Source organism: Astatotilapia calliptera, chromosome 15, assembly GCF_964374335.1.
Source record: "Astatotilapia calliptera chromosome 15, fAstCal68.1, whole genome shotgun sequence".
Lineage (NCBI taxonomy): Eukaryota > Metazoa > Chordata > Actinopteri > Cichliformes > Cichlidae > Astatotilapia > Astatotilapia calliptera.
In genome coordinates this window covers 16,380,067-16,403,385 of record NC_137436.1, presented here as the reverse complement: position 1 = coordinate 16,403,385, position 23,319 = coordinate 16,380,067, and the positions used below count along the sequence as shown (strand labels likewise).

Here is a 23,319-nt window from a genome sequence, read left to right as displayed (position 1 = left end):
CTTATTGATATCACACAGGGTCAAGTGTACAACAAGTGCTGAAACCCTGCATTTAAAGCAGCAGCTTTTGGTTCTCAATGATTATTTGTGCAGACACATGAACATCCACTACTGTAATGCTGCATATGACAGAAAATTAGAAGGAGGGAAAAAAAGTACAGATGTCCGATAACAAATTGTGTTTGCGATTCACGAAGTGGAGTTCTAAAATGCAAAACACAGCTTTCTCACTGAAAACAGAATTACGGTCAAGAAAACTGAATGTTAAATAAAATTTAAACAAAAAACTGTACGGCTGTCCTTCCTTTCCTCCCCTTCGACGAAACCGGCGGGCACTTTGACCCGTCACATCTGTCATTACAGAGAAAACGTGTTTCATGAGCAAAAGCGAAATGGTTCACCTCCACATTCCGGTACTTCCGTAACGGTTTTACATTGTGATTAGACCAGTTTTAAGCAAAATTTAACGTTGTTTTGCGTAATACAAATTCGAATTACTTAAACACATTCATATATGAGAGATAATCGCTGTATTTTAATCCGTGTCGGCATTCTTATTATTTGTTGACGGGTTCATTCTGAAACGTTGCTGAGAGTTTGTCTTTTGGGCGAGGGGGTACATATCTTGTGGGGATAAAAGGTCTACCACTTCCTGCATCTCCCTTCTTCACAATCTCCAGGTGCAGTCCAGGAAAACTGTGGCTATTGCACAGCGTTAGCATCAGTAAGTACTCATCAAAGTTAAGAGGATATATTTTTTAATATTCTTCATTTTAGATTTTTAGTCACCTAGCTTTGAGCTATAGCATGGTGGCTAATTAGCCTTAACTGCACGAGCTTACTTAGAATTCCGTTTACACCCGACTTTTAGTTACTTAGCTAAACTAATCACTCTAAAATGCAAAGTTAACTACTTAATATTTAAGCTACGAAGCTGGTTATCGAAAGACGGCATTCACTGAGTTTTAAACTATCAATGTTAGGCTGTTATTAAGTACATTTAGTACTGTACTTACTAAAATGCAATCTTAACATACTTAAACTTTACTCTTGTCTATTTGTGAGACCTTATACCTGTACTGCACTATATTTCAGCGAGTAATGTTTATGTTTGTGTAACAGTTTAATTACTTTACAAATTTATGCATATGAGTACAAGGTATACTAGAAATTATTGATTTACACAGTAAAGTACAGCTGAATGATTAGTCAATTAATCAGCTGCTGCACCCACAGCATAACCTATGCCACAGATGACCATATTCGGGATATCCACATCCTTTAGCATTATAGGGAGTGGAGAGTTGAAAGACCTGCTTGAGTAGTTGTTTTTAGACCAGTCTGACCTGTGTGTGTATGTATATCTATCTATCTATCTATCTATCTATCTATCTATCTATCTATCTATCTATCTATATCACATTAAAGTGACATTTTCGACTTGTAGCACTTTGCTAAAAAATATTGGCAGATGATGGCACTAGTGTTGTTGTGAATTAATGGGACAACTGCCTTTAGCTAAATATTTTCATTTGAATGTGTAAATCTTATTAAAATAACCTAAAAATATTTTTTGATGTACATTAAGATAAGAAAAATGTACAACAAAAAGAAGCTACTATTATTTTTCTGATATTAGTGTGTTGTGATCAGCTTAACTTCGTCATTAACTCTTGTAGCTGCAGTATCCTATGTATTCTTTTAATTTAACTGGGGGATTGTAAAAGCTATTTGCTTCTCCAGAGTATTTGGTATTTTTCAGCTATTTTTTAAGGAATAAATCCAAAAAGGAATTATTTTTTTGTTAATTTTAAGGCAAGGCAAGGCAAGTTTATTTGTATAGCACAATTCAACAACAAGGTGATTCAAAGTGCTTTACAGAGACATTAGAAACAAGAACAAATAAAAAGCATGATTTAAAATTGATTAAAACAAGCAAATAAACTAACTAACTAATTAACAAACAAACAAACAAACAAACAAACAAACAAAACAGTATATAAAATCAAAACAGATAAAATCAGAACAGTAGATAAAATCAGTAGTTAAATGTAAGTTTTGAAATTTAAGCTTAAAGTGTGGATTTGGTGCTTTATTCAAATGCAGCTGAGAACAGGTGAGTCTTCAACCTGGATTTAAATAAACTGAGTGTTTCAGCTGATCTGAGGCTTTCTGGGAGTTTGTTCCAGATATAAGGAGCATAAAAGCTGAATGCAGCTTCTCCGTGTCTGGTTCTGACTCTGGGAACTGATAAAAGACCGGATCCAGATGACCTGAGGGATCTGGAAGGTTCATACTGGGTCAGGAGGTCATTGATGTATTTTGGTCCTAAACCATTCAGAGCTTTATAGGCCAGCATCAGAACTTTAAAGTCTATCCTCTGACGGACAGGCAGCCAGTGTAAGGACCTCAGAGCTGGACTGATGTGGTCCACTTTTTTGGTCTTAGTGAGGACTCGAGCAGCAGAGTTCTGAATGAGCTGTAGTTGTCTGACTGATTTTTTAGGTAGACCTGTAAAGATGCTGTTACAGTAATCAAGCCTACTAAAGATGAATGCATGGACTAGTTTTTCCAGGTCCTGTTGAGACATCAGATCTTTTATCCTTGATATATTCTTGAGGTGATAGTAAGCTGACTTTGTTATTGTCTTAATGTGTTTTTCTAAGTTTAGGTCTAGATCCATCACTACACCCAAATTTCTCGCCTGGTTTGTGGTTTTTAGATGTATAGATTGAAGTTCTCTGGTGACCTGTAATCGTTTTTCTTTGGCGCCAAAGACTATTACCTCAGTTTTGTTTTTGTTTAGCTGGAGAAAATTGTGGCACAACCAGTCATTGATTTCCTCAATGCATTTACCAAGAGCCTGTACAGGGCCTCGGTCTCCTGGTGACATTGTGATATATATTTGTGTGTCATCTGCATAGCTGTGATAGTTTATTTTGTTGTTGTTTATAATCTGTGCCAGTGGGAGCATGTAGATGTTAAACAGAAGGGGTCCCAAGATGGAACCTTGGGGAACTCCACATGTGATACTTGTCTGCTCAGATGTGAAGTTACCTATTGATACAAAGTATTTCCTGTTTTCTACGTATGTTTTGAACCAGTTTAGTACAGTTCCTGAAAGACCTGTCCAGTTCTCCAGTCGTTTGAGTAATATGTTATGGTCAACTGTATCAAATGCTGCACTGAGATCCAGTAAAACTAGGACTGACATTTTTCCACTGTCTGTATTCAGACATATGTCATTAAACACTTTGGTCAGAGCGGTTTCAGTGCTGTGGTTCTGTCTAAAACCTGACTGGAAGGCATCGTAGCAATTATTCTGTTTTAAGAAGTAACTGAGCTGTTGAGAAACTGCTTTTTCAATGATCTTACTTAAAAACGGGAGATTTGAGATCGGCCTGTAGTTGTTCATTTGTGTCTTGTCAAGATTGTCCTTTTTCAGTATAGGTTTGATTACAGCAGTTTTTAGTGATTCTGGAAACACACCTGATAATAAAGAAAAGTTGACGATCTGTAACAGGTCTGACTCTAAAGTCTTTGAGACCTTTTTGAAAAAACTTGTTGGCAGGACATCTAAACAGCAGGAGGAGGAGTTCAGTTTACCTAAGATGTCCTCCAGGTCTTTGCTGTTAATAGGTTGAAACTGTTTCATGGTGTTTAAACAGTTTTTTGGTGGACACAGTACATATCCTGGATCTGCTGTTGATGTACCAATTGCTTGTCTAATTTTTTGGATTTTTTCAGTGAAGAATTTGGCAAAGTCATTGCAGGCCATGGTCGAATGAAGTTCAGCTGCCACTGACACAGGAGGGTTTGTTAGCCTGTCAACTGTAGAAAATAAGACCCGAGCATTATGGCTGTTTTTAGTGATGATGTCAGAGAAGTAGGACCTCCTTGCATTCCTCAGTTGTAAATTATAATTGTGAAGTTTCTCTTTATAAATGTCATAATGAACCTGGAGGTTTGTTTTTCTCCATCTGCGCTCAGCTTTCCTACACTCTCTTTTTTCTTTTTTCACCAGTGTGGAGTTTCTCCATGGAGACTTTTTCCTTCCAGAGATAACCTTCACCTTAATGGGAGCAATAGTGTCCATTACATTTAACATGTTAGCATTGAAGCTATTGACGAGCTCATTGACTGACCCTCTGGGCAGGTCAGGTGTTAATGGGAAGACCTGGTTAAAAATTGCACTACTGTGTTCAGTTATACACCGTTTTGTGATCACTGTTGTTGATATATTTGTGTGGGCTGAGATTTTACTTTCAAAGAAAACACAGTAATGATCAGACAGGCCCACATCAGACACAGTAACCTTTGAAATGCTCAGGCTCTTGGAGATCAGTAGGTCAAGAGTGTGTCCTCTATTATGTGTGGCCTCTGTTACATGCTGAGTCAGCCCAAAGTTGCCCAGAGTGTTACTCAGGTCTTTAGTCCCTTTGTCCTGAGGGTTGTCCACATGAATGTTAAAATCCCCAGCAATAATTACACAGTCAAAATCAACACAGATCACAGACAGCAGTTCACTGAGGTCATTAAAAAAGTCTGTGCAGTATTTGGGAGGCCTGTAAACATTAAGAAACACAACTTTGGATGGGGCCTTCAGCTGTAAAGCCACATATTCAAAAGACTGAAAACTTCCAGGAGATAGCTGCTTACATTGAAATGATTCATTAAATAAGACAGCAACCCCTCCTCCTCTCCTGCTCGCCCTGACCTCACTGATAAAACTGTAGTTAGGAGGGGTCGTCTCGATGAGAACAGCTCCACTGTTACTTTGGTCCAACCAAGTTTCAGTTAAAAACATAAAATCAAGGCTGTGCTCAGTGATTAAATCATTAATTAAAAATGTTTTCCCAGCTAGAGATCTAATGTTTAATAAAGCCAACTTAAGTGTTTTAGAGGTATTACTTGTCTCCTCGTGTTTGGGAGCAGTCTGTGGCACACAAGGTATGTTTACTATGTTTAAAGATCTTTTAGAGTGCAGCTTTCTGTGTTTTGACCAGGCCACATGTCTCCTGTCACCTAAAAGTACAGAAATTTTAAAACCTTCTAGTAAACAGGGTCCCAGCTTCTCCTGGGAAAAGTCATCACTGCCATAATCCTCACAGCCCGGACCCTTCACACATCACGCATCAGACTGCGGAGACAGGGCATGAAGAGGAACTAAGGGGGGCGAGGCTGGGCAATGTGACTTCGATTGCTCTGTTGAGGGTGGGGCTCGATGGCGAACCTTTGGCCGCTCTGGTGGGGGGTTTATGGGGGACAAAAAGGGATTGGGACGGGGGGTAGATCTGAGCCCAGCATTGACCCGCTCCATCATCTCCTCAGTGAATTTCAGGTGTGGGGAGGAGGGAGAAAGGGAGGGGGAGGAGGGTGATGGCCTGTCAGGGGTTTGGGGGACTGGGGAAGGTCGTGGTCCCTTGTCCTGGTCGTTGGTGTTGTTGAGAGAGTTGGAGGCAAATAGGGACCCCTCTTCTTGCCTTAGATGTCTCTCCTTTCTGAGGCTCTTCCTCAGATGCCATGGATGTCTCTCCTTTCTGAGGCTCTTCCCGGGTGGGGGCAAATGGAGCTCCTCCTCAAGGCTTCTGCTGGGCTTTGTCTGTTCTTGGAGTACTGTTTGTTCCTCTTTATGAGATAACTCCTCGTTTATCTCAGCCTTGGCACCAAGCACGGATGGATGACGTATGGAATAAAACAAGTTGGAGGTGAACAGTTTCACCCCTGACTTGTTAAAATTAAATCCATTTGCTTTGAACAGATGCCTGCGTTCCCAAAAAATATTAAAGTTGTCGATAAAGTGCACTGAGTGGTCAGCACATGCTGATATAAGCCATTTATTCAGTGTAAACAACCTGCTGAATCTCTCGTCTCCTCCTCTGACCGGCGGTACAGGTCCACTGATGAATACAGCTGCATTCAGAGAGTTTACAGTATTTAATAATCCAGTAAAGTCCAGTTTCAGAACCTCCGACTGTTGTTTGGACACATCGTTTGACCCTGTATACAGAACAATGTTTGTCACAGTTGGATATTCATCTGCAATTTGAAGAATTCTCTCCTTCAGGTTGTTGACCATATCGTTAGGAAAGCAGAGGACTTTAGTGTTCTTACCGCACATCCTTTGTGGGTGACTCTGCCGTAAAGGATGTACAATCAGAGTTTCAGGCCTAGCCTTTAGCTTTCCCTGTGGCCTTTCACTTTTCAACAGATTTTCAGACCTTATTTCGCTGCTTTTAGATGGATGGTTGTCCGATATAGATCCAGGGTCCTTTGATAGTGGAGCAAATCTGTTCTGCAGTTTCACATTCAGTTGTTTTGGAGATTTGTTGTTAACCATCCTATTCACGGTTGTCCAGTCCTGTTTCCTCCCGTATATAGGGGTAGAAGAGCTTCTCTGTCAGATAACAATAAGGGTCATCATTGTTATCTTTTATTTAAGATATTATATTTATCAACTGGAGTACTATGCATTTGAGTTTTTAAACCTGGCTATAGCAGATTGGCATAATGAACAAAATCACTCCTAGTTTTATGAGTTTTACTTTCTTCTGCCCTACACCAACCAGAAAGCAATGTCTGGAAGTCCTGCTGTTGTTATGCGACTGGTGGCCTCAGCCTATGCTGTGGCTGAAAAGGCTGGGACCATTGTACGGAAGGTCCTTCACAGTGGAGAACTTGGTATTGTGGAAAAGGTATGACCCCACTATGTGCATTTTGTGGTTTAACAACACTAGCTGCACTCATGGTTAAACATATAAGTTTAACATTTCTGTTTCTACTTTTGCACAGACAGGCGCTAATGATCTGCAAACACTGGCAGACAGACTAGCACAGCAGAGCATTTGTGCTTCACTGTCCAAACGTTTCCCCAAAATCACCATAATTGGAGAGGAAGTAAGTGTCAACAATATTTAGCCAAATTATTTGCTGTGGATACCTAGACCTAAAAACATCCTCGTATTATGACAAAGCTCATGAATATTTATATACTTTGTTCAGGATCTTCCTTCTGAAGTGATACAGGAAGATCTAATTGAGACTGGCCAGTCAGAGGAAATTCTTCAGAGAAGTTGTCCACCTGAGTACAGCCAGCTGAAAGAAGAAGAGGTAATCACATGTGGGTTTAGTTTCAGAGGTTTAGCACCTGAATAAAAAAGTATTTTCTGCTATTACAAATCAGTGTTGTACAGTTGTTGCTTGGACACTGTTTACCTCCTACGGTGTATACGTACTTGTTCTGAATGTGTCTATCTGAATTTCAGATAGTTGTGTGGGTAGATCCTCTTGATGGCACAAAGGAATATACTGAAGGTATGCTCTTCTGAAGCATGTCTTAAAAATCTCCTCCCATCTCTGTGTATTCAGCTGCATAAAGCTCTCTGTGCACAAGCCTGCTTGGTTGCTTTCTGGTTCTCAGCTCTCAGAACTTCACTGCTACTTTTTTTGCCTCTTCTTTGTTCATCCCTGCTCCTGCTTATCCACCTGTCCGCTGTCTTTCTGCTGACCCTAGCATCGAGGTGTTTCCATTTCCAAGCTGTGGCCCAGGCACCACACAAAGGGTTGGACACCCCTCAGCCTCACAGCACAGCTCTCTGTATGGGAAGGCAACGGTTAAGCCGGGCCTTGCAGAATATTAATTATTATGGCCACACTAGAAATATTTATGAGTGAAAGTGCAGTAATGTCGTTTAGTGGCTTCCAGCTAACATCCTGCTGCTTCCTGACTTCAGGGCTCCTGGATAATGTGACAGTGCTCATTGGGATTGCATATGGAGGCAAAGCCATCGCAGGCGTGATCAACCAGCCGTTCTACAACTACCAGGTACAAGCCAAATCAAAACTGTGTTCAAACTGTCTAACAGCTTTGCTATATAGTGTGTCGGCTATTTTGTAGTACTTTTTGTAAACATCATTCACCTTATAGTACACAACAAAATCATCACAAGACGCACTAAAAACAGCGCACAAAAGCTGCACAGATGAAAGAGTCACCAGAGATGGAAATAATGTGATTTTCTTACCCACTGAGCATGCTGTACCTGGTGAGCTTGATGGCTTCTCAGAGGCAAAATTAGAAGTCTCAGCTGTGCTGTGGCCCATCTTCTCCTGATAAACGCTGACTAGAGCCATATTTTAGTCTTCAGTTGCTGAATTGCATTGTACATCTTAGAGATGCATTATAGAATAGCTCGCTTATTAAAAATCTACATGCAAGCTATAACAATAGGCCAGCAGCTTAGCATCTGAGTGAGCAATATAGCTTTAAAATTATAACACAATAGTTCAATGAAATTTGCAATGATGATATTAATGATGATTAACTTTTTAACTTCTAAATTTAGAATAACTAAAGTAACCTAACCTTGTAACTCTCCAGGACCTGCACGATATTGACACCCAATAAAACTGAAACTGAAAAATATTTTCTACCTGGAATGTCGTCACTTCCGTCAAGCTTTTTAACCAGTTGCTTGAACCCCTGCTTTTCCACCGTTTGATATCTGGGCTTGTCTCATTGTTGTGCACATTAGGGAATGTAAAAGCATGATATCACAGTAGGACTCTTGCAGCTGCACATATATGTAACAGAAACAGTCTGTAGTAGTTGAGTGAGTAAGGTTAATTGTGACATTTTCAACATCAGCTTGGTGCAGGAACACAATTAGGAAGAACCATGTGGGGGATGCTGGGATTGGGCGCTTTTGGGTTCCAGCTCCAGGAAGTTCCAGGTGACAGACGGATTGTCACCACCACCCGTTCCCATAGCAACAAGCTGGTAACAGACTGTGTGGATGCCATGGAGCCTCACGAAGTTGTACGAGTGGGTGGTGCTGGAAATAAGGTAAGATGGATCTAAAATTTTCTTCTGACAGTGGTAACAACTCTGTGTACTTGTTCGGGCAGGGTTTTTTAAAACTTATCAACATTATCTTTAATTTCAGAGATCATCAAGACAGAAAAACTGCACGTATAGAATGAACAGTCAGTTGATTGATTCCCCGTGTGCCATCACAAGCTTTGAATCCACAGGTTCTGTTAAAGTAGGGTCCTGTGCTCTTCTTATGCTATCATAGGGCTTTGTCTGCAGGCATACCTCACATAATCTACCAAATGCACCCTTCATGCATTTATATCCCACTACTCCATGGCTTTATTTTATGTATCGTCCTGGAGTTTGTGCTTTGTTTAGTTTATTGGTTATCAGCTCTCTCTGCTCTTCTTTCCTCTCACCCCAACCGGCGTTCTCTTTATATTAAAAGATTGCCAGTATTGCAAAGTAGCATTCATAGAAGATTGTTGTAAATGTGGTTTTCTCTCTATTGTTGCAGGCTCTTTGCTTTAGTTTAGCACCCCATTATGAAGGTGGTGAAGGTTGTTACTATATAAATAATAAAAGAAAGATGTAAATCAATATAAAAAAAGTGCTAACAAATTGAACTCACTTTTTTGCATTAGTGACCAATGAATTATGAAGCAGTGAGATTTTTCTTTTACATTATTAAAATTAAAACTTGGAAAAGTGAATGCTTTTGTCTAGTTACAGTGGGGCAAAAAAGTATTTAGTCAGCCACCGATTGTGCAAGTTCCCCCACTTAAAATGATGACAGAGGTCAGTAATTTGCACCAGAGGTACACTTCAACTGTGAGAGACAGAATGTGAAAAAAAAATCCATGAATTCACATGGTAGGATTTGTAAAGAATTTATTCGTAAATCAGGGTGGAAAATAAGTATTTGGTCACCTCAAACAAGGAAAATCTCTGGCTCTCACAGACCTGTAACGTCTTCTGTAAGAAGCTTTTCTGTCCCCCACTCGTTACCTGTATGAATGGCACCTGTTTGAACTCATCATCTGTATAAAAGACACCTGTCCACAGCCTCAAACAGTCAGACTCCAAACTCCGCCATGGCCAAGACCAAAGAGCTTTCGAAGGACACCAGGAAAAGTATTGTAGACCTGCACCAGACTGGGAAGAGTGAATCTACAATAGGCAAGCAGCTTGGTGTGAAAAAATCAACTGTGGGAGCAATCATCAGAAAATGGAAGACATACAAGACCACTGATAATCTCCCTCGATCTGGGGCTCCACGCAAGATCTCATCCCGTGGGGTCAAAATGATCATGAGAACGGTGAGCAAAGATCCCAGAACCACACGGGGGGACCTGGTGAATGACCTGCAGAGAGCTGGGACCAAAGTAACAAAGGTCACCATCAGTAACACACTACAACGGCAAGGAATCAAATCCCGCAGTGCCAGACGTGTTCCGCTGCTGAAGCCAGTGCATGTCCAGGCCCGTCTGAAGTTTGCCAGAGAGCACATGGATGATACAGCAGAGGATTGGGAGAATGTCATGTGGTCAGATGAAACCAAAGTAGAACTTTTTGGTATAAACTCAACTCGTCGTGTTTGGAGGAAGAAGAATAGTGAGTTGCATCCCAAGAACACCATACCTACTGTGAAGCATGGGGGTGGAAACATCATGCTATGGGGCTGTTTTTCTGCCAAGGGGACAGGACGACTGATCCGTGTTAAGGACAGAATGAATGGGGCCATGTATCGTGAGATTTTGAGCCAAAACCTCCTTCCATCAGTGAGAACTTTGAAGATGAAACGAGGCTGGGTCTTCCAACATGACAATGATCCAAAACACACCGCCCGGGCAACAAAGGAGTGGCTCCATAAGAAGCATTTGAAAGTCCTGGAGTGGCCTAGCCAGTCTCCAGACCTCAACTCCATAGAAAATCTGTGGCGGGAGTTGAAAGTCCGTGTTGCTCGGCGACAGCCCCAAAACATCACTGCTCTCGAGAAGATCTGCATGGAGGAATGGGCCAAAATACCAGCTACTGTGTGTGCAAACCTGGGGCCTGTTCTTCGTACCTCGCTAAGTAAGTTAGCTGGATTAGATTGTTGACGATTTTGCGTGATCCTGGATCGTTCGGTTCCCCGAAGCTCATCCGGGACTTGCTGTCATAGCAACAGAGCCGTAAGCGTAAACCTGCTCGGGAGCAGGTTTACTTTATGTAAACAGGATTAGATCGCGGCCACGCAGGTATGTCCGCTTCATTCATACGAAAGCAACAGCGATATTCCACCACTGTTTCACCATAAATAAATAACATCAATGTAACTAAAGACAATGCAGCACCTGATCCATTTATTGATTTCACACAGATACATACAGGTCATTCCCTAAAAAAGGGAAATGTACTATTAACATTCTATTACATGTATGTGATTATTACAGATGTAATTCATATTTCAGAGTAGTAATTGTAAATTACTTCGTGTAATCAAGATGAGAGACCACGGCTATAAAAGCGAAGGTGGATTTGGGAAGTCTGTCGCAGCCATGTCCTGTCCGTATACGCGACCAACCCATTGCGGAAGGTGCAAGATTGATAAGGAGAGTCCTCAGAATTCAGCGTATATTGCGGGATAGACAGGATCCTTTAGCTCAGCGCGACAGTGTGCTCATTGAGAGATATCGATATTCCCGTGAGGGTATTATTTACTTAACCAACTTGTTGACGAGGGGGTGCAGGACCACCACCTGTCTTTTTTTCCTCTGCCCTTTTCTTGGTTGCTGTTATGAACAAACTAACAGAGTATTACAGGCCAGTATTACCTTGCCAAGAGACGAAAAGCAATCTAAGAGATAAATATTACCATTCTGTAGAATACTCCTGTATTCCACTTTTACTTGTTCCCATGTTCTTGTGGGTCCTGTTGTGGCTCTAATGTGAAAGGGGATATAATATAACATATTATAATATAATATAATGCCATATGATATTGGACAATATAGTGTCATATGATAGATCTACCCTACCGCCTACTGGTGTTGGCCAGAGGGGCCGATGGCGCGATATGGGAGCCTGGCTACAACCGTAGCTGCCTCCACCAGTGTGTGAATGTGGGAGTGAATGAATAGTGGTATCGTACAGCGCTTTGGGTGCCTTGGAAAGCGCTATATAAACCCAATCCATTATTATTATTATTATTATTAAATTACCTACGAGTTTGATTTGTCAGCAACTTTCTGCCAGCCCTCTCTCCTTGCTTTTTCAGCCTTTGCAGTGTTCTCTTGCGTTTTCATTAAACTCTGAAACTCCTGAAATCCCTCACTCATGAGTTCTTGCTCTGCTGCCGGAAAATACCGAGCGCGCTCCTTCGACATTTTCGCCGACCAATCAGCGGGTTGCCGATCAATGTTTCTACTATCGATGCGTAGCCCCTTTTACGACACCCAGTGATGTCACATTACTGTGTCCAGCTGTACTAATCGTCAACAGCAGGTGTGTTCGGGGAACCGGATTAGCGAGCTCACGGTTAGCGCGATGGTTTGGTCTTGGATGTGTCATTTGATCTTGGATGTAGTAAGCGACGTACGAAGAACAGGCCCCTGGTAAAGACCTATAGTAAACGTTTGACCTCTGTTATTGCCAACAAAGGTTATGTTACAAAGTATTGAGTTGTATTTTTGTTATTGACCAAATACTTATTTTCCACCCTGATTCACGAATAAATTCTTTACAAATCCTACCATGTGGATTCATGGATTTTTTTTTTTCACATTCTGTCTCTCACAGTTGAAGTGTACCTCTGGTGCAAATTACTGACCTCTGTCATCATTTTAAGTGGGGAAACTTGCACAATCGGTGGCTGACTAAATACTTTTTTGCCCCACTGTACATAGATAAATTCTACACAGAGAGACTGAACGTACATTTTTCTGTCCGTGCTTCTCTACCTGCAGATTATCCAGCTTGTTGAAGGAAAAGCTTCTGCCTATGTCTTTGCTAGTCCAGGGTGCAAGAAGTGGGACACTTGTGCTCCTGAAGCAATCCTGCATGCTGTTGGAGGTGAAAACGTTTAATCATATAGCAACATAATGTCATGTATAGACACTGTTTTTTTTAGGGTTTAAACCACTTTCTAAAATCGTTTCCCAAATATTTCCTGATCATCTCTTTTTCTAATGCAGGTAAACTGACTGATATGCATGGAAATGCATACCGCTATGATGCTAGTGTAAAGCACATGAACTCTGCCGGGGTTCTTGCTACACTCCGTAACCACAAGTACTACGTCAGCAGAGTACCACAGTCAGTGCTGCAAGCTCTCAAGTCAGACTGAGGTTTGTCTTTATGTTGTCAAAACATACAGTGTAAAATCACTGTTTTGTTTTTTTATTAACCACATTATTTGACTGGTGTATCTAATTTTTAAATGTAACTAGTAACAGCAGTATTGAGGGTATTCTGTGTTCCTGTGCCTAAAACAAATCACCGTGATTTCTGAGTGTCAGCAGACTAACCAAACTACCACTATGATCTGCACTAATTTAATGAATCAGACACAAGTATTAAAGCAGGCTTAACAGCACTTCCATTTATTTCACTCATTTGAAACAAACTTGTACAAATCTCAGAACATCTTAACATACGGTTTCTCAACTTGAAGACCAATAGATTTACAAGGCAAAAGGCAAGATCTGAAGGTTAAATGTTGGTTAGTGAGTTGGAAATGATGTACTGTACTTGATTCGGTAACCACAAAGTCGGAACAGTCTATACGTAATGCAATGCCAACAACAAACAAAATGCAGGCATCTTGACTTGATACATTTTACCCTCTTTTTACACACAGTAACAGAAAATGCATTCTGGACAGTGAAAGAGGGCAATGGTCAAACCCCACTGCTGTGAAGAACAAACATACAACTGAGCTGTGAACACTAAAAATAAACTGACGACTAGTTAATCCTGTATTTGAAACCTCGTCTTGTATCTAACAAGATGCCGTGTTCTTCATTTTCTTACCTTCTATTTCTCTTTTTTCACACTGGCACATCTGTCTACTTTTCTACACATTTACTGTATTTATCAGACTAAAGGACACACACTCAAAGTGCTCTCTGAGCGGTGTGGGTCCATGATGTCTGGATTTTTACTTCAGAAGCAAAAAAGGAACCATTTACAATGTTGCTTTATCGATATTTTATACCAACAATGGAAACACCCACTAATGCTTGTTCAGTGATGTGAGGGATTAAAAATGTACACAGTACAGTATGAGTTGTGGAAAAATGGACTTGAAACACTACGAGGAGCATCGGCTTTATACAAATGCCCAACTAAAGATTTAGCACAAGTTGGCATCTTTTTGAAATTAAGAGGCTTTAATAGCCCTCTCACATAATTGTGCTTGCATACAGCAAAATTTCTAGCAATGTTTATTGCACTAACATCATAAAAGTCTCTGGATTTTATTGGCATCTCCATAGGAAGAAAACATTCTTGAGTCGTGAGAAAAGTCTTAGCTGTCACATTTAAAGATAAAATTCAACATTATGGGAAATATGCTTTGGCCGTACCTGCTAAGTGTGAAATTCATGGTGAATTGATTAACGGTTCGTTTGTTGTGTTGTTTGGGACTGTAGGTACAGCTAACAGAGCTTAGCATAAAGACTGGAATCAAGTGTCTAGCATGACTAGCAGAGATCAAATACAACAAAATCAACATATCAGCACCTCCAAAGCCCAATAATATTAACAAGAACGTTAACAATATTTGGTTTATCTGGACGAACAAAAAACAAAACCCACAGTAATTTTAAAGGCGTTCTTTGAGTCAACTTTAATGCTGTACACCATACTTATATAGTATGTGAATTTTAAGAAGGTAGTCCAAATTTGATTGCAATCAAATTCAAATTTAATTTGTGAATAAACCTAAAAAAAAAACAAAATAGTACTCGAGGAGCTAAATCTAACAATCGACCTGGTAGATACTTTGCTCATGCTACCCTGCAGCTCAGTCTCACTGCAAAACCTGAAGGAGTAGACAAACGACTAATTGTGAACACAAATTGTCCTTTTTGTTGACACTTACCCCAGCACTGAATTTAATGCACTTCAGTTGGAAGTACCTCTTGTGCCCACATGCGCTGCTTTAAAACATTTGCTACAACATTTGGGGCGATCGTGGCTCGAGAGTTGGGAGTTCGCCTTGTAATTGGAAGGTTGCCGGTTCGAGCCCCGGCTTGGACAGTCTCGATCGTTGTTTCCTTGGGCAAGACACTTCACCCGTTGTCTACTGGTGGTGGTCAGAGGGCCCGGTGGTGCCAGTGTCCGGCAGCCTCGCCTCTGTCAGTGCGCCCCAGGGTGGCTGTGGCTACAATGTAGCTTGCCATCGCCAGTGTGTGTGAATGGGTGGATGACTGGATATGTAAAGCGCTTTGGGGTCCTTAGGGACTAGTAAAGCGCTATATAAATACAGGCCATTTACCATTTACACCTGTTTAAACCCAACCCATGATCTTTTCCTAAATCTAACCAAATATTTTTGCTGCCTAAACCAAACCAACACCTAAAAGCACAACTAAAGCCTCAAAGTATCAATTAGGAAAACTTAAAATTGTTAGTCCTGAGTGTCTCCAGAGTCTTTTGCACTTTCAGACTGGAAGCACAACAATTTGTGTCTTAATTAATGGATCTGTGCTCATGGCACATCTGTTTTGCAAACTAACACCCGTGATGGTGGGAAATGCACTAATGCAACAAACAGCCATTCCTTGAGAGCACATCCATACTTTTGAAAGCGTGACAGGTATTGAGATGCAATGTGTCCTTAACAAGAGATCTGTCAATTTAAGTTTTATACTGGGAAGTCTGAAGAGTGATTTCAGGCCCTTGTGCTAAGCTATGAAAGCCATATTTAACAGGTGAGAAGTCTTACCTGATAGTTTGCAGGAACACAAAGGAGCATATTTCCCAAAATGTTTAACGATTTAACCAGTGTAATACTTGAGATAACACAGTGGGAATCGAGATGAGACTGGAATTATTCGGACCTGTAGGCTGGGAGAGTGCTGATTTTACACATTGCTTAAACAAAGAGCTCATCTCAATCACACAAGCGTGCATGCATTTACAAAACCACGATTTTTTTTTTTTTTTTAAATCTGAAGGCAAAGAAGCATCTCGCCCATTTCGAAAAAAGGTTGGTGTTAATATTCCTGAATGAGCTGAGTAAATACATACTGTAGCATTAAAAAAGAAAAATCACTCACATATTCATAAAAATACCCACAGAACAAGCAAAACAAAAAACCCTCTCTTTGAGTTTTTATTTACACATGAATAAACTGACTGAGAAGGCTGGAGTGTTTGAGGCAGCCTGCAGGGATGTGGGCCAAAGCCCAGCCAGAGGAGGAGCAGGAGAGTCGGGGCCAGCTGCTCACCTCTTTTTAGGTGCCTGAGTGGTACGAGGTGGGGTGACAGGGCGTCCTGAATTCACCCCTCCATACTGATACTTAGCTTTTTTCTCTGACGGCTTCAGGATCTGAAAAGAACAGATAGCAGTGTTGACATAAGCCTACAGAGGATTTAAGGGAGATTTAATGTGCCATCAAAATTAACACGCTCTACCTGAAAAGAACACATGAGTGATTCGTCCACGCTCATCATGCCGCCTGCATTGTCAAACTCCCCACAGTAATTGGGAGCAGAAAACAGGGTCACCAGCTGCCGCTTTGCAAAGAACTCATAACCGTCCTCAACAACCTGTGGTGTGGCAGGATTAATACAAGATGACTGACTGAAAATTAACTGGCACCTATTTTGGTAATAAATTCAATTCAGTTATTTTTAAGGCTTGTTTTTTTTTTTAAAGATTGTTTTGGTAGCTTAATGTTCCACTCAGTAAGCCAAAAATACTTTCTACTTGGTGGTTGTAAGTCATTCAAGAATATTTAGGGAACATGTTTTGCATACAAAATGATCAGCTCTGTTTTCACTTTCGAGCTGTAATAAATAAAAATGATTTAATTCAATTAAAACTGACCAAACTTGTTTTCATTAACAAATGGAAGTTTAATTATCAGCTGAGCCATTTTAATACAGTTGTATGTCATCAAGTAGCTTGAGTGTTACCTGATGTGCTCGACAGATGAGGTCCAAGTCGTGGCGGTTGAGGAACTTGCTGACCACATCAGCCCCAAAGGTGAAGGAGACGCCCCGATCATTTTCACCCCAGCCCTGGACATCTTTGTCTGGATCAGACCACAGCAGGTCGCACAGCAAGCCTGGAATGTGGCACATTTAGGTCAGCAGTGCAGTCGAGTTGAGCAGTTACCCACCGACAAGTGCCTATTTTTGTAAACTTCTACATGTAATTGTGTGTTTAAAAAACCTGACATTTCACCTGTTGGTTAGTGAAACTGTTGTGAAGACTTGTTTCTGAGCGACATCTTGGTGTTTTAAATCCAAACTTGTCACCATGCACTGATACAGTAGAGACTTGTCAGTCACAAGTCAGGCTCACCCTAAACCGTACATAACTGAAACTAGTCAGCAAGACCATAACCTCATCACAAAAGTGTTTATGGTACCATCCAGCAAAGTCGACCTCAAATTGACATTACTAGTTGATTTGAGCAGCACAGCCCTCCAGCTGCTGAAGCTGGAATAAGACACTTTTTGTAAAAAAAAAAAAAAGGTTTTAAAATTTCTGGTTTTGACTTGTCCTCTCATATATCAGTGCTGATGTGGCGGTAGCTACGTGTACCGTGACAGTGACCATAAATGGGCGTGGCTATGTGATGGAATTACCAGAAGTGATGGGTATGGTCACCCTGACTGGCCATTGTAAAAATTCAGTCTAAATGGGGGTTCAAAATGGAACAACTAACAGCGATATGGAAAGCAAAGATCCAGGAATGCCATTAACAGTCAGATGCTTCAAATGACAACAGATGAAAAAACTTAAGGACATGAAGTGGACCACTCCTGAGTTACATTTTTCCTCATCTCTGAGGTGAGTGATCTAAACAGCTCTGAGTGGGAACAAAGAAAGTGCTGACTGACATAAGGGGGTGGTAAAAACATGAGAGTTACCTAGACAACCAGAGCCTAAAATGTCCTGTAATGAGCATCTGTCAGCTACAAAGCAAGGCACCATGAGCAAATCGTTTCATATCTGGATGGGGCTTAAGGCACTATGACAATGGCTTTACTCTTTAAACCTCAAAGCTATGTCCATCCTTTATATACAGTCTACATGCTAAAGCAGTAGGTGGCAATGTATTCATAATTTTACACAGTGGGAAATGACCACAGATATATATGATGATCTTCATGAATCTATTAACTTAAACACAGACCTGTGTCTGGGACATCAGTGGGTCTCATAATACGTCGGATTTGTTCCATGGACTGCAGATCAGGTGACAGTCCTGAGCAAAAGAAGACAGTATTTACTACATGCATCAGTAAAAAATTTAGACATGACAAAAACAAAGTTGACTAATGTCATGAATTACCAAGTATTTACTGTAGTTAGTAAAATATGTTAAGTTAATGCAATAGTAACAAGATATATTACTAGCTGAGCCCTCAAATGCATTTAAATATCTAAGAATGATAAATGGAGTAATTCTATATGATCACTCACTGCCTATTTAGAGGCACACTTTTAATTCACGGAGACAAATTATTCAGCCGTACTTTGTTACCTCCCACATAACAGATGTTTCACAAACCTCCGTGACAGCAGAAAATCTTCTCATCAATAATCGCAGCAATGGGCAGACAGTTAAAACAGTCTGTGAATGTCTTCCAGAGCTTTATGTTGAACCTGCGTTTGCCTGAGGAAAATTTAACCAAAAACAATTTCCAATTCAGGTGTGTTATTTTACATCCATGAAAACCTCCGTTATCTCACAACCAGAAATGTTCACTTTTCACATTTTTAGCTTTCAGAAAATTCAATATGTGTTTTGAAGTTTAATCATTATCAGATTACTTTAATAATCATGAGTTGTATTCTCTAGTGCAGTAAGCACTAGAGAATGTTAAGGATTAAATCCAATGTTGATCAAACATTTTTGTCTTTTACACATAATTTATTGCCATAGTGCTTATTTCCATTGAATAACAGAAAGAGAAAGGAAAATAGTTCTTCAGTTTGTATCGATACAAACCACAGAAGCAGCTAATCTTTACATCTATGAAACTGTAACCATCAAGTTAAATTAACAGAATTTAAATCTAACAGTATTCAGATGCAGGCAAGCACTGATTTTTCAACTTACATTCGTCATAGAAGCCGTAGATGCGATTGATGGAGGCACACTCGTGGTTCCCTCTGAGCAAGAAGAAGTTTTCTGGATATTTGATCTTGTAAGCGAGAAGAAGGCAAATGGTCTCTAATGACTGCTTCCCTCTATCCACGTAATCTCCCAGGAACAGATAGTTGGCCTCTGGCGGAAAACCTCCATACTCGAATAGCCTTAACAAGTCTGTGTACTGCCCATGGATATCACCTGAAATTAAAATTTTTACCTACAGTTTATTGATCTCATGTGATTATACAGATATATTTGAAAAAGAATGGCATATTTATAAACATATTTATAAAATGTGTAGTAAAATATTAAGCTCAACTGTATCAAATGCTGCACTGAGATCAAGCAGGACAAGCACACAGGTAAGTGCAGTGTCAGAGGCAATAAGGCAGTTATTCATAATCTTCACTAATGCAGTTTCTGTGCTACAGTGAACTACTGTGAATCTAAATATGGTTAACCTGGAGCAAAAATAACAGCATTGTGGGGTGGACTGTCTTGCTGTGAAGGGACTTAAAACATATAAGACAAATCCAAGTGGATTTTTGCTCAATTCAACCCATAAGCATTGTAAATGTAGTGAACAAATAAAAACAATGTATATAAATGCCCTCTGGGGATATAGGTGGGTTCTCACCACAGATTTTGAGTGGAGCCTCAAGTTCAAGAAGAATTGGCTGACTGAGGAAAATCTCTCTGGACTTGATGCAGAGCCCCCGCACCTCAGCCTCTGTCATCTGTACGATCTTCCCTGGACGGCATCCTCGCACTACAAGGTAAAAAGTAACACACATATCATTATTGTGATTAAAACAGAAAAAGAAAAACATTTCATTCATATCACCAATTCCCAAAACATTTATATTAAACAAAACTATTAATTAAAAAAAATAGTATGTTCAAGTCACAAGTTTTGTCTTTTATTTACATTTGCACCACAGATGAAAGAAATCTGATCACCAAGTTTTGCTTTGCTACTGGCCAAATATGCCATTTACTCCAGTCAACATGGGTTGTTATGAACTGGCAAGATCAGGAATGAACAGCTTGTTGGCTCAGTTGGAAGTTTATGAGTGAGTGAGCGCAGGCGGTCTAGTCTAGAGGGCAGATTAATGTATGAAGAAAAAAAAACAAAGGTTGTTTAGAAATGTGGTAGCGCTAGCCAAAGCTGAAAGCTTACTCACAAATGTTATTGAAAAACTGACAGTAGGTACAAGTTGCACATTAAACCCATAATGGTAACCACAGATTAAAAACAATAAAGATTTGTAATAAATTAGCATGATGCTGATTTTTAATTACAGTGGAGTTCTAGTAATGTTAAATACTATCATTCTTCCTGCAGATGTTAAATGCACAAATTTCAGTATGTGCAGAACAAATACATCCAAAATTAGTTCATGACATGCATTAAAGTAGATGGAATTGAAGGATTTAATAAATTTTGAAGTGTAAAGACAGTAACAATGATTTTGCATATCATTGGTTTTTCCATAACCACAAAGTGCATCTGCCAATAAGCAGGATGTTTAACCAGATATTATTTATTGTTTTCCGTATACCATTCTTTATTTGGTTTCAGGCAAGCAACAACAAAAATAATACTGAATTGTTATGAGCAAATGAAAAGATTAGGGTGAAAGGTAAAAGAAGTTCACTTCACTTTTACTTACACTGATGGATGTGGGGTTTATTTAAACTACTTTATAATTCTGGGTATCATACGCAGGTTTTTTTTCAACTTTTAGAAATTGGACCAAAAATACAATTAAATTTTAAGTTTTGTTTATTTTGTTTTCATTTAAGACACTTTTTTAATCAATCGAATACGTCATTTTTATTGATACATTTCATTTATTTTAGCTCTTAAATTATGCATTGTACAGCAACTAATAACTCAAGATTCTCGTTTTCTTAAATGTTATGGAATTGCTTTATTTAAAAGTATCAGGTACTGTGGGAAATACTAATACCTCAGAACAGTACTAGTGGACTGAGTTGATTCCCACCCCAGGTACAGCCTAGGGAATACACTGGTTTACTGTTTAAATTAGCAAAGGCTCATTAGCCGTGCAGGCTTTAGTGATCCCCTACGTAAAGGGGGTGTGTCCGCAGAGGTAGCCGACTTAGTTACCTGCCTTGGGAACGAGAACAATTAGTGTTACTAAGAAACCATAAAATTTCACAGTTCTTCCCGTTCCCCAACATAAGAAAAATATTAACCAGCACCCACTACAACAAAAGAGGTGCTGTTAAACCCTCAACTTATATGACTACTTAATTTAATTAGCTTTCACTATCCCTATCGGGCAACAGCAAGCCAATTTGACATCACTCTTATTTTCCACACAATCTCAAAACTAGCATTAACCAGCAATAACGAACAGATAGAGTGATGCCACACTATTTGGGTCGAACGTTTACCGTAGCTTTTTAACGCGGCGGTTAGCTTAAAGGCTTGATGCCGATGAAAAACAGACAGCTAAGGATGCGATGGCGAAATGCTTTCGAAACATGTCGTGAAGTTCCTGGTTACAAACAAGAACCTCCAGATAGCCTTTTTCTCCTCCCCGAATAAATTTACATAAAGACGCTAGATCACAAATGCTAACCTACCTTCCAGTAATCTAGAGATGAGGCTGTCAACGTTCAACTCGCTTTCCGCCATGTTTCTGATGCTCACACAGGCAGGTTAATGGACAACACTGGCCCTGAGTGATGACTTGTAGGCTCGATGAGTGGACAAGCTCACTCAAGTAAAATCACACTTAAATGTACAAAAGTACGGAAGCTATGGATATAAAATAAGGCAAGAGAGCATTATCAAGACACAGTATCGACGAACAGAGGTATTATAGCTTTCGATTTTTTATTAGTTTATTTATTCTGGGGGGGTTGTTTGTTTTTGTTTTTCATTCAGTTTAGTTTGCCCCAACTCATTTGTTAAGTCTTTACTTTTATAAAGCTTCACTTCGCTGTTTGCTTCATCAATAAGGGGATTTAAGACGTTCAGAACAGTCCAGTAATGCAGTACAAGCACTTGACTCAGAGTCTTAAAAAGTATTTAAATGAAGAGGTTAGGAAAAGAAAAAAGGGGGAAGAAAAATGGGATACAGAGATGAAGAAAGTAGACAGGAGTGCTGGGAGGCCTACCTACCCTCCCCTTTTTTAGATTAAAATCCGCCACATATACACATGTACATATAAACCTTATCCTTATTGAACTAATATAATTGAAATCAATTGAAATTGAATCAGTCATCAACTACTTCACAATTTCAAATGCACCATATACATTTAGCATAATTAAATTAAAAGTTTAATAATGTTATTTTATACTGCACAAGCTACAGGTAGTGACGTTGTGCTAATGCTAGGTAGCATTTTGCAGGGCATTTTTATTGTTACTTTATGTTTATCTTTTATATGCCAGAATATATTTACAAATCCAACAACCCTGTGAACTTAAACATATTGATACAAAAGCTTTATGAAATGCTGGGTTTGCAAAGGAAATACTTTTACTATGGTTAGACTCCTTTAACTCAGTTGAATGCTCACCCTTTCAGGCGTACAACTGAACACACTCATTTCACTGTGAGCACTAAAGAAGCAGGAAAGACAAAGATGGAGCCTGATGATTCACGACGTTGTGAGGAGCAGGATTTTGAATTTAATTCTGAATTTAACAGGGAGCCAATATAGGAGAAATTCACACACCTGGTTCAAATTTTGCATTCAATTATACAGTATATAGACTTAATGTACCTCCCCTGGTATCTAAATGACTCCAGCTCTATCTTTTTATGCTATGAAAATGCCTGTAAGCAGTGCGATCTGGATGAGGGTCATTTTAATAGAATTTAATTTAATTTATTTTTATTTAGAAAGAGGGACAATACATATTAATGAACATTTTAACAAATGTAAATATGCCAGATTATAGGCTTGGGCTCATTTCCATCTGCAGACTCTCTGGCAGGTTGGTGTTACAGATAAATTAGTAAAAACATACAGAGACACTATTCACAGATCATGTGACAAGGACAAAAACAGTGATCACATCATATTAGAACAAACAATGACAAGAAGAGTGGACAACAGAGGACAATATAGATAACAGTAAAGGAAACACCTCAATTATATTGCACAAACCCCAGTATTACACATGCCCTGACTGTCCTG

The 23,319-nt window shown here is 39.7% G+C and overlaps 2 protein-coding genes across 3 annotated transcripts; one reads left to right on the top strand and one right to left on the bottom strand.

Moving 5' to 3' along the window:
- The first annotated feature begins 416 nt into the window (after positions 1-416).
- Positions 417-17,229, top strand: bpnt1 (bisphosphate nucleotidase 1). Of its 2 annotated transcripts, none has more exons than XM_026194129.2 (10): positions 417-724; positions 6,570-6,695; positions 6,793-6,897; positions 7,003-7,110; positions 7,266-7,314; positions 7,734-7,825; positions 8,648-8,845; positions 12,763-12,868; positions 12,991-13,143; positions 16,959-17,229. In XM_026194129.2, the coding sequence occupies exons 2-9, from the start codon at positions 6,576-6,578 to the stop codon at positions 13,140-13,142; spliced, it is 930 nt and encodes a 309-aa protein (XP_026049914.1). In that variant the 5' UTR covers positions 417-724; positions 6,570-6,575; the 3' UTR covers position 13,143; positions 16,959-17,229. The 2 variants fall into 2 exon arrangements, with proteins under 2 accessions (XP_026049914.1, XP_026049913.1); XM_026194128.2 differs by lacking the exon at positions 16,959-17,229 and adding an exon at positions 13,656-13,769 and having other exon boundaries at positions 419-724.
- LOC113037249 (serine/threonine-protein phosphatase PP1-beta catalytic subunit-like) lies at positions 13,372-21,962 on the bottom strand. Its single transcript, XM_026194127.2, has 8 exons — positions 21,751-21,962; positions 19,772-19,903; positions 19,102-19,332; positions 18,550-18,654; positions 18,172-18,243; positions 16,943-17,094; positions 16,439-16,573; positions 13,372-16,352 (listed from the first exon to the last, which is right to left on the bottom strand). The coding sequence occupies exons 1-8, from the start codon at positions 21,800-21,802 to the stop codon at positions 16,248-16,250; spliced, it is 984 nt and encodes a 327-aa protein (XP_026049912.1). The 5' UTR covers positions 21,803-21,962; the 3' UTR covers positions 13,372-16,247.
- Between the last annotated feature and the right edge of the window lie 1,357 nt (positions 21,963-23,319).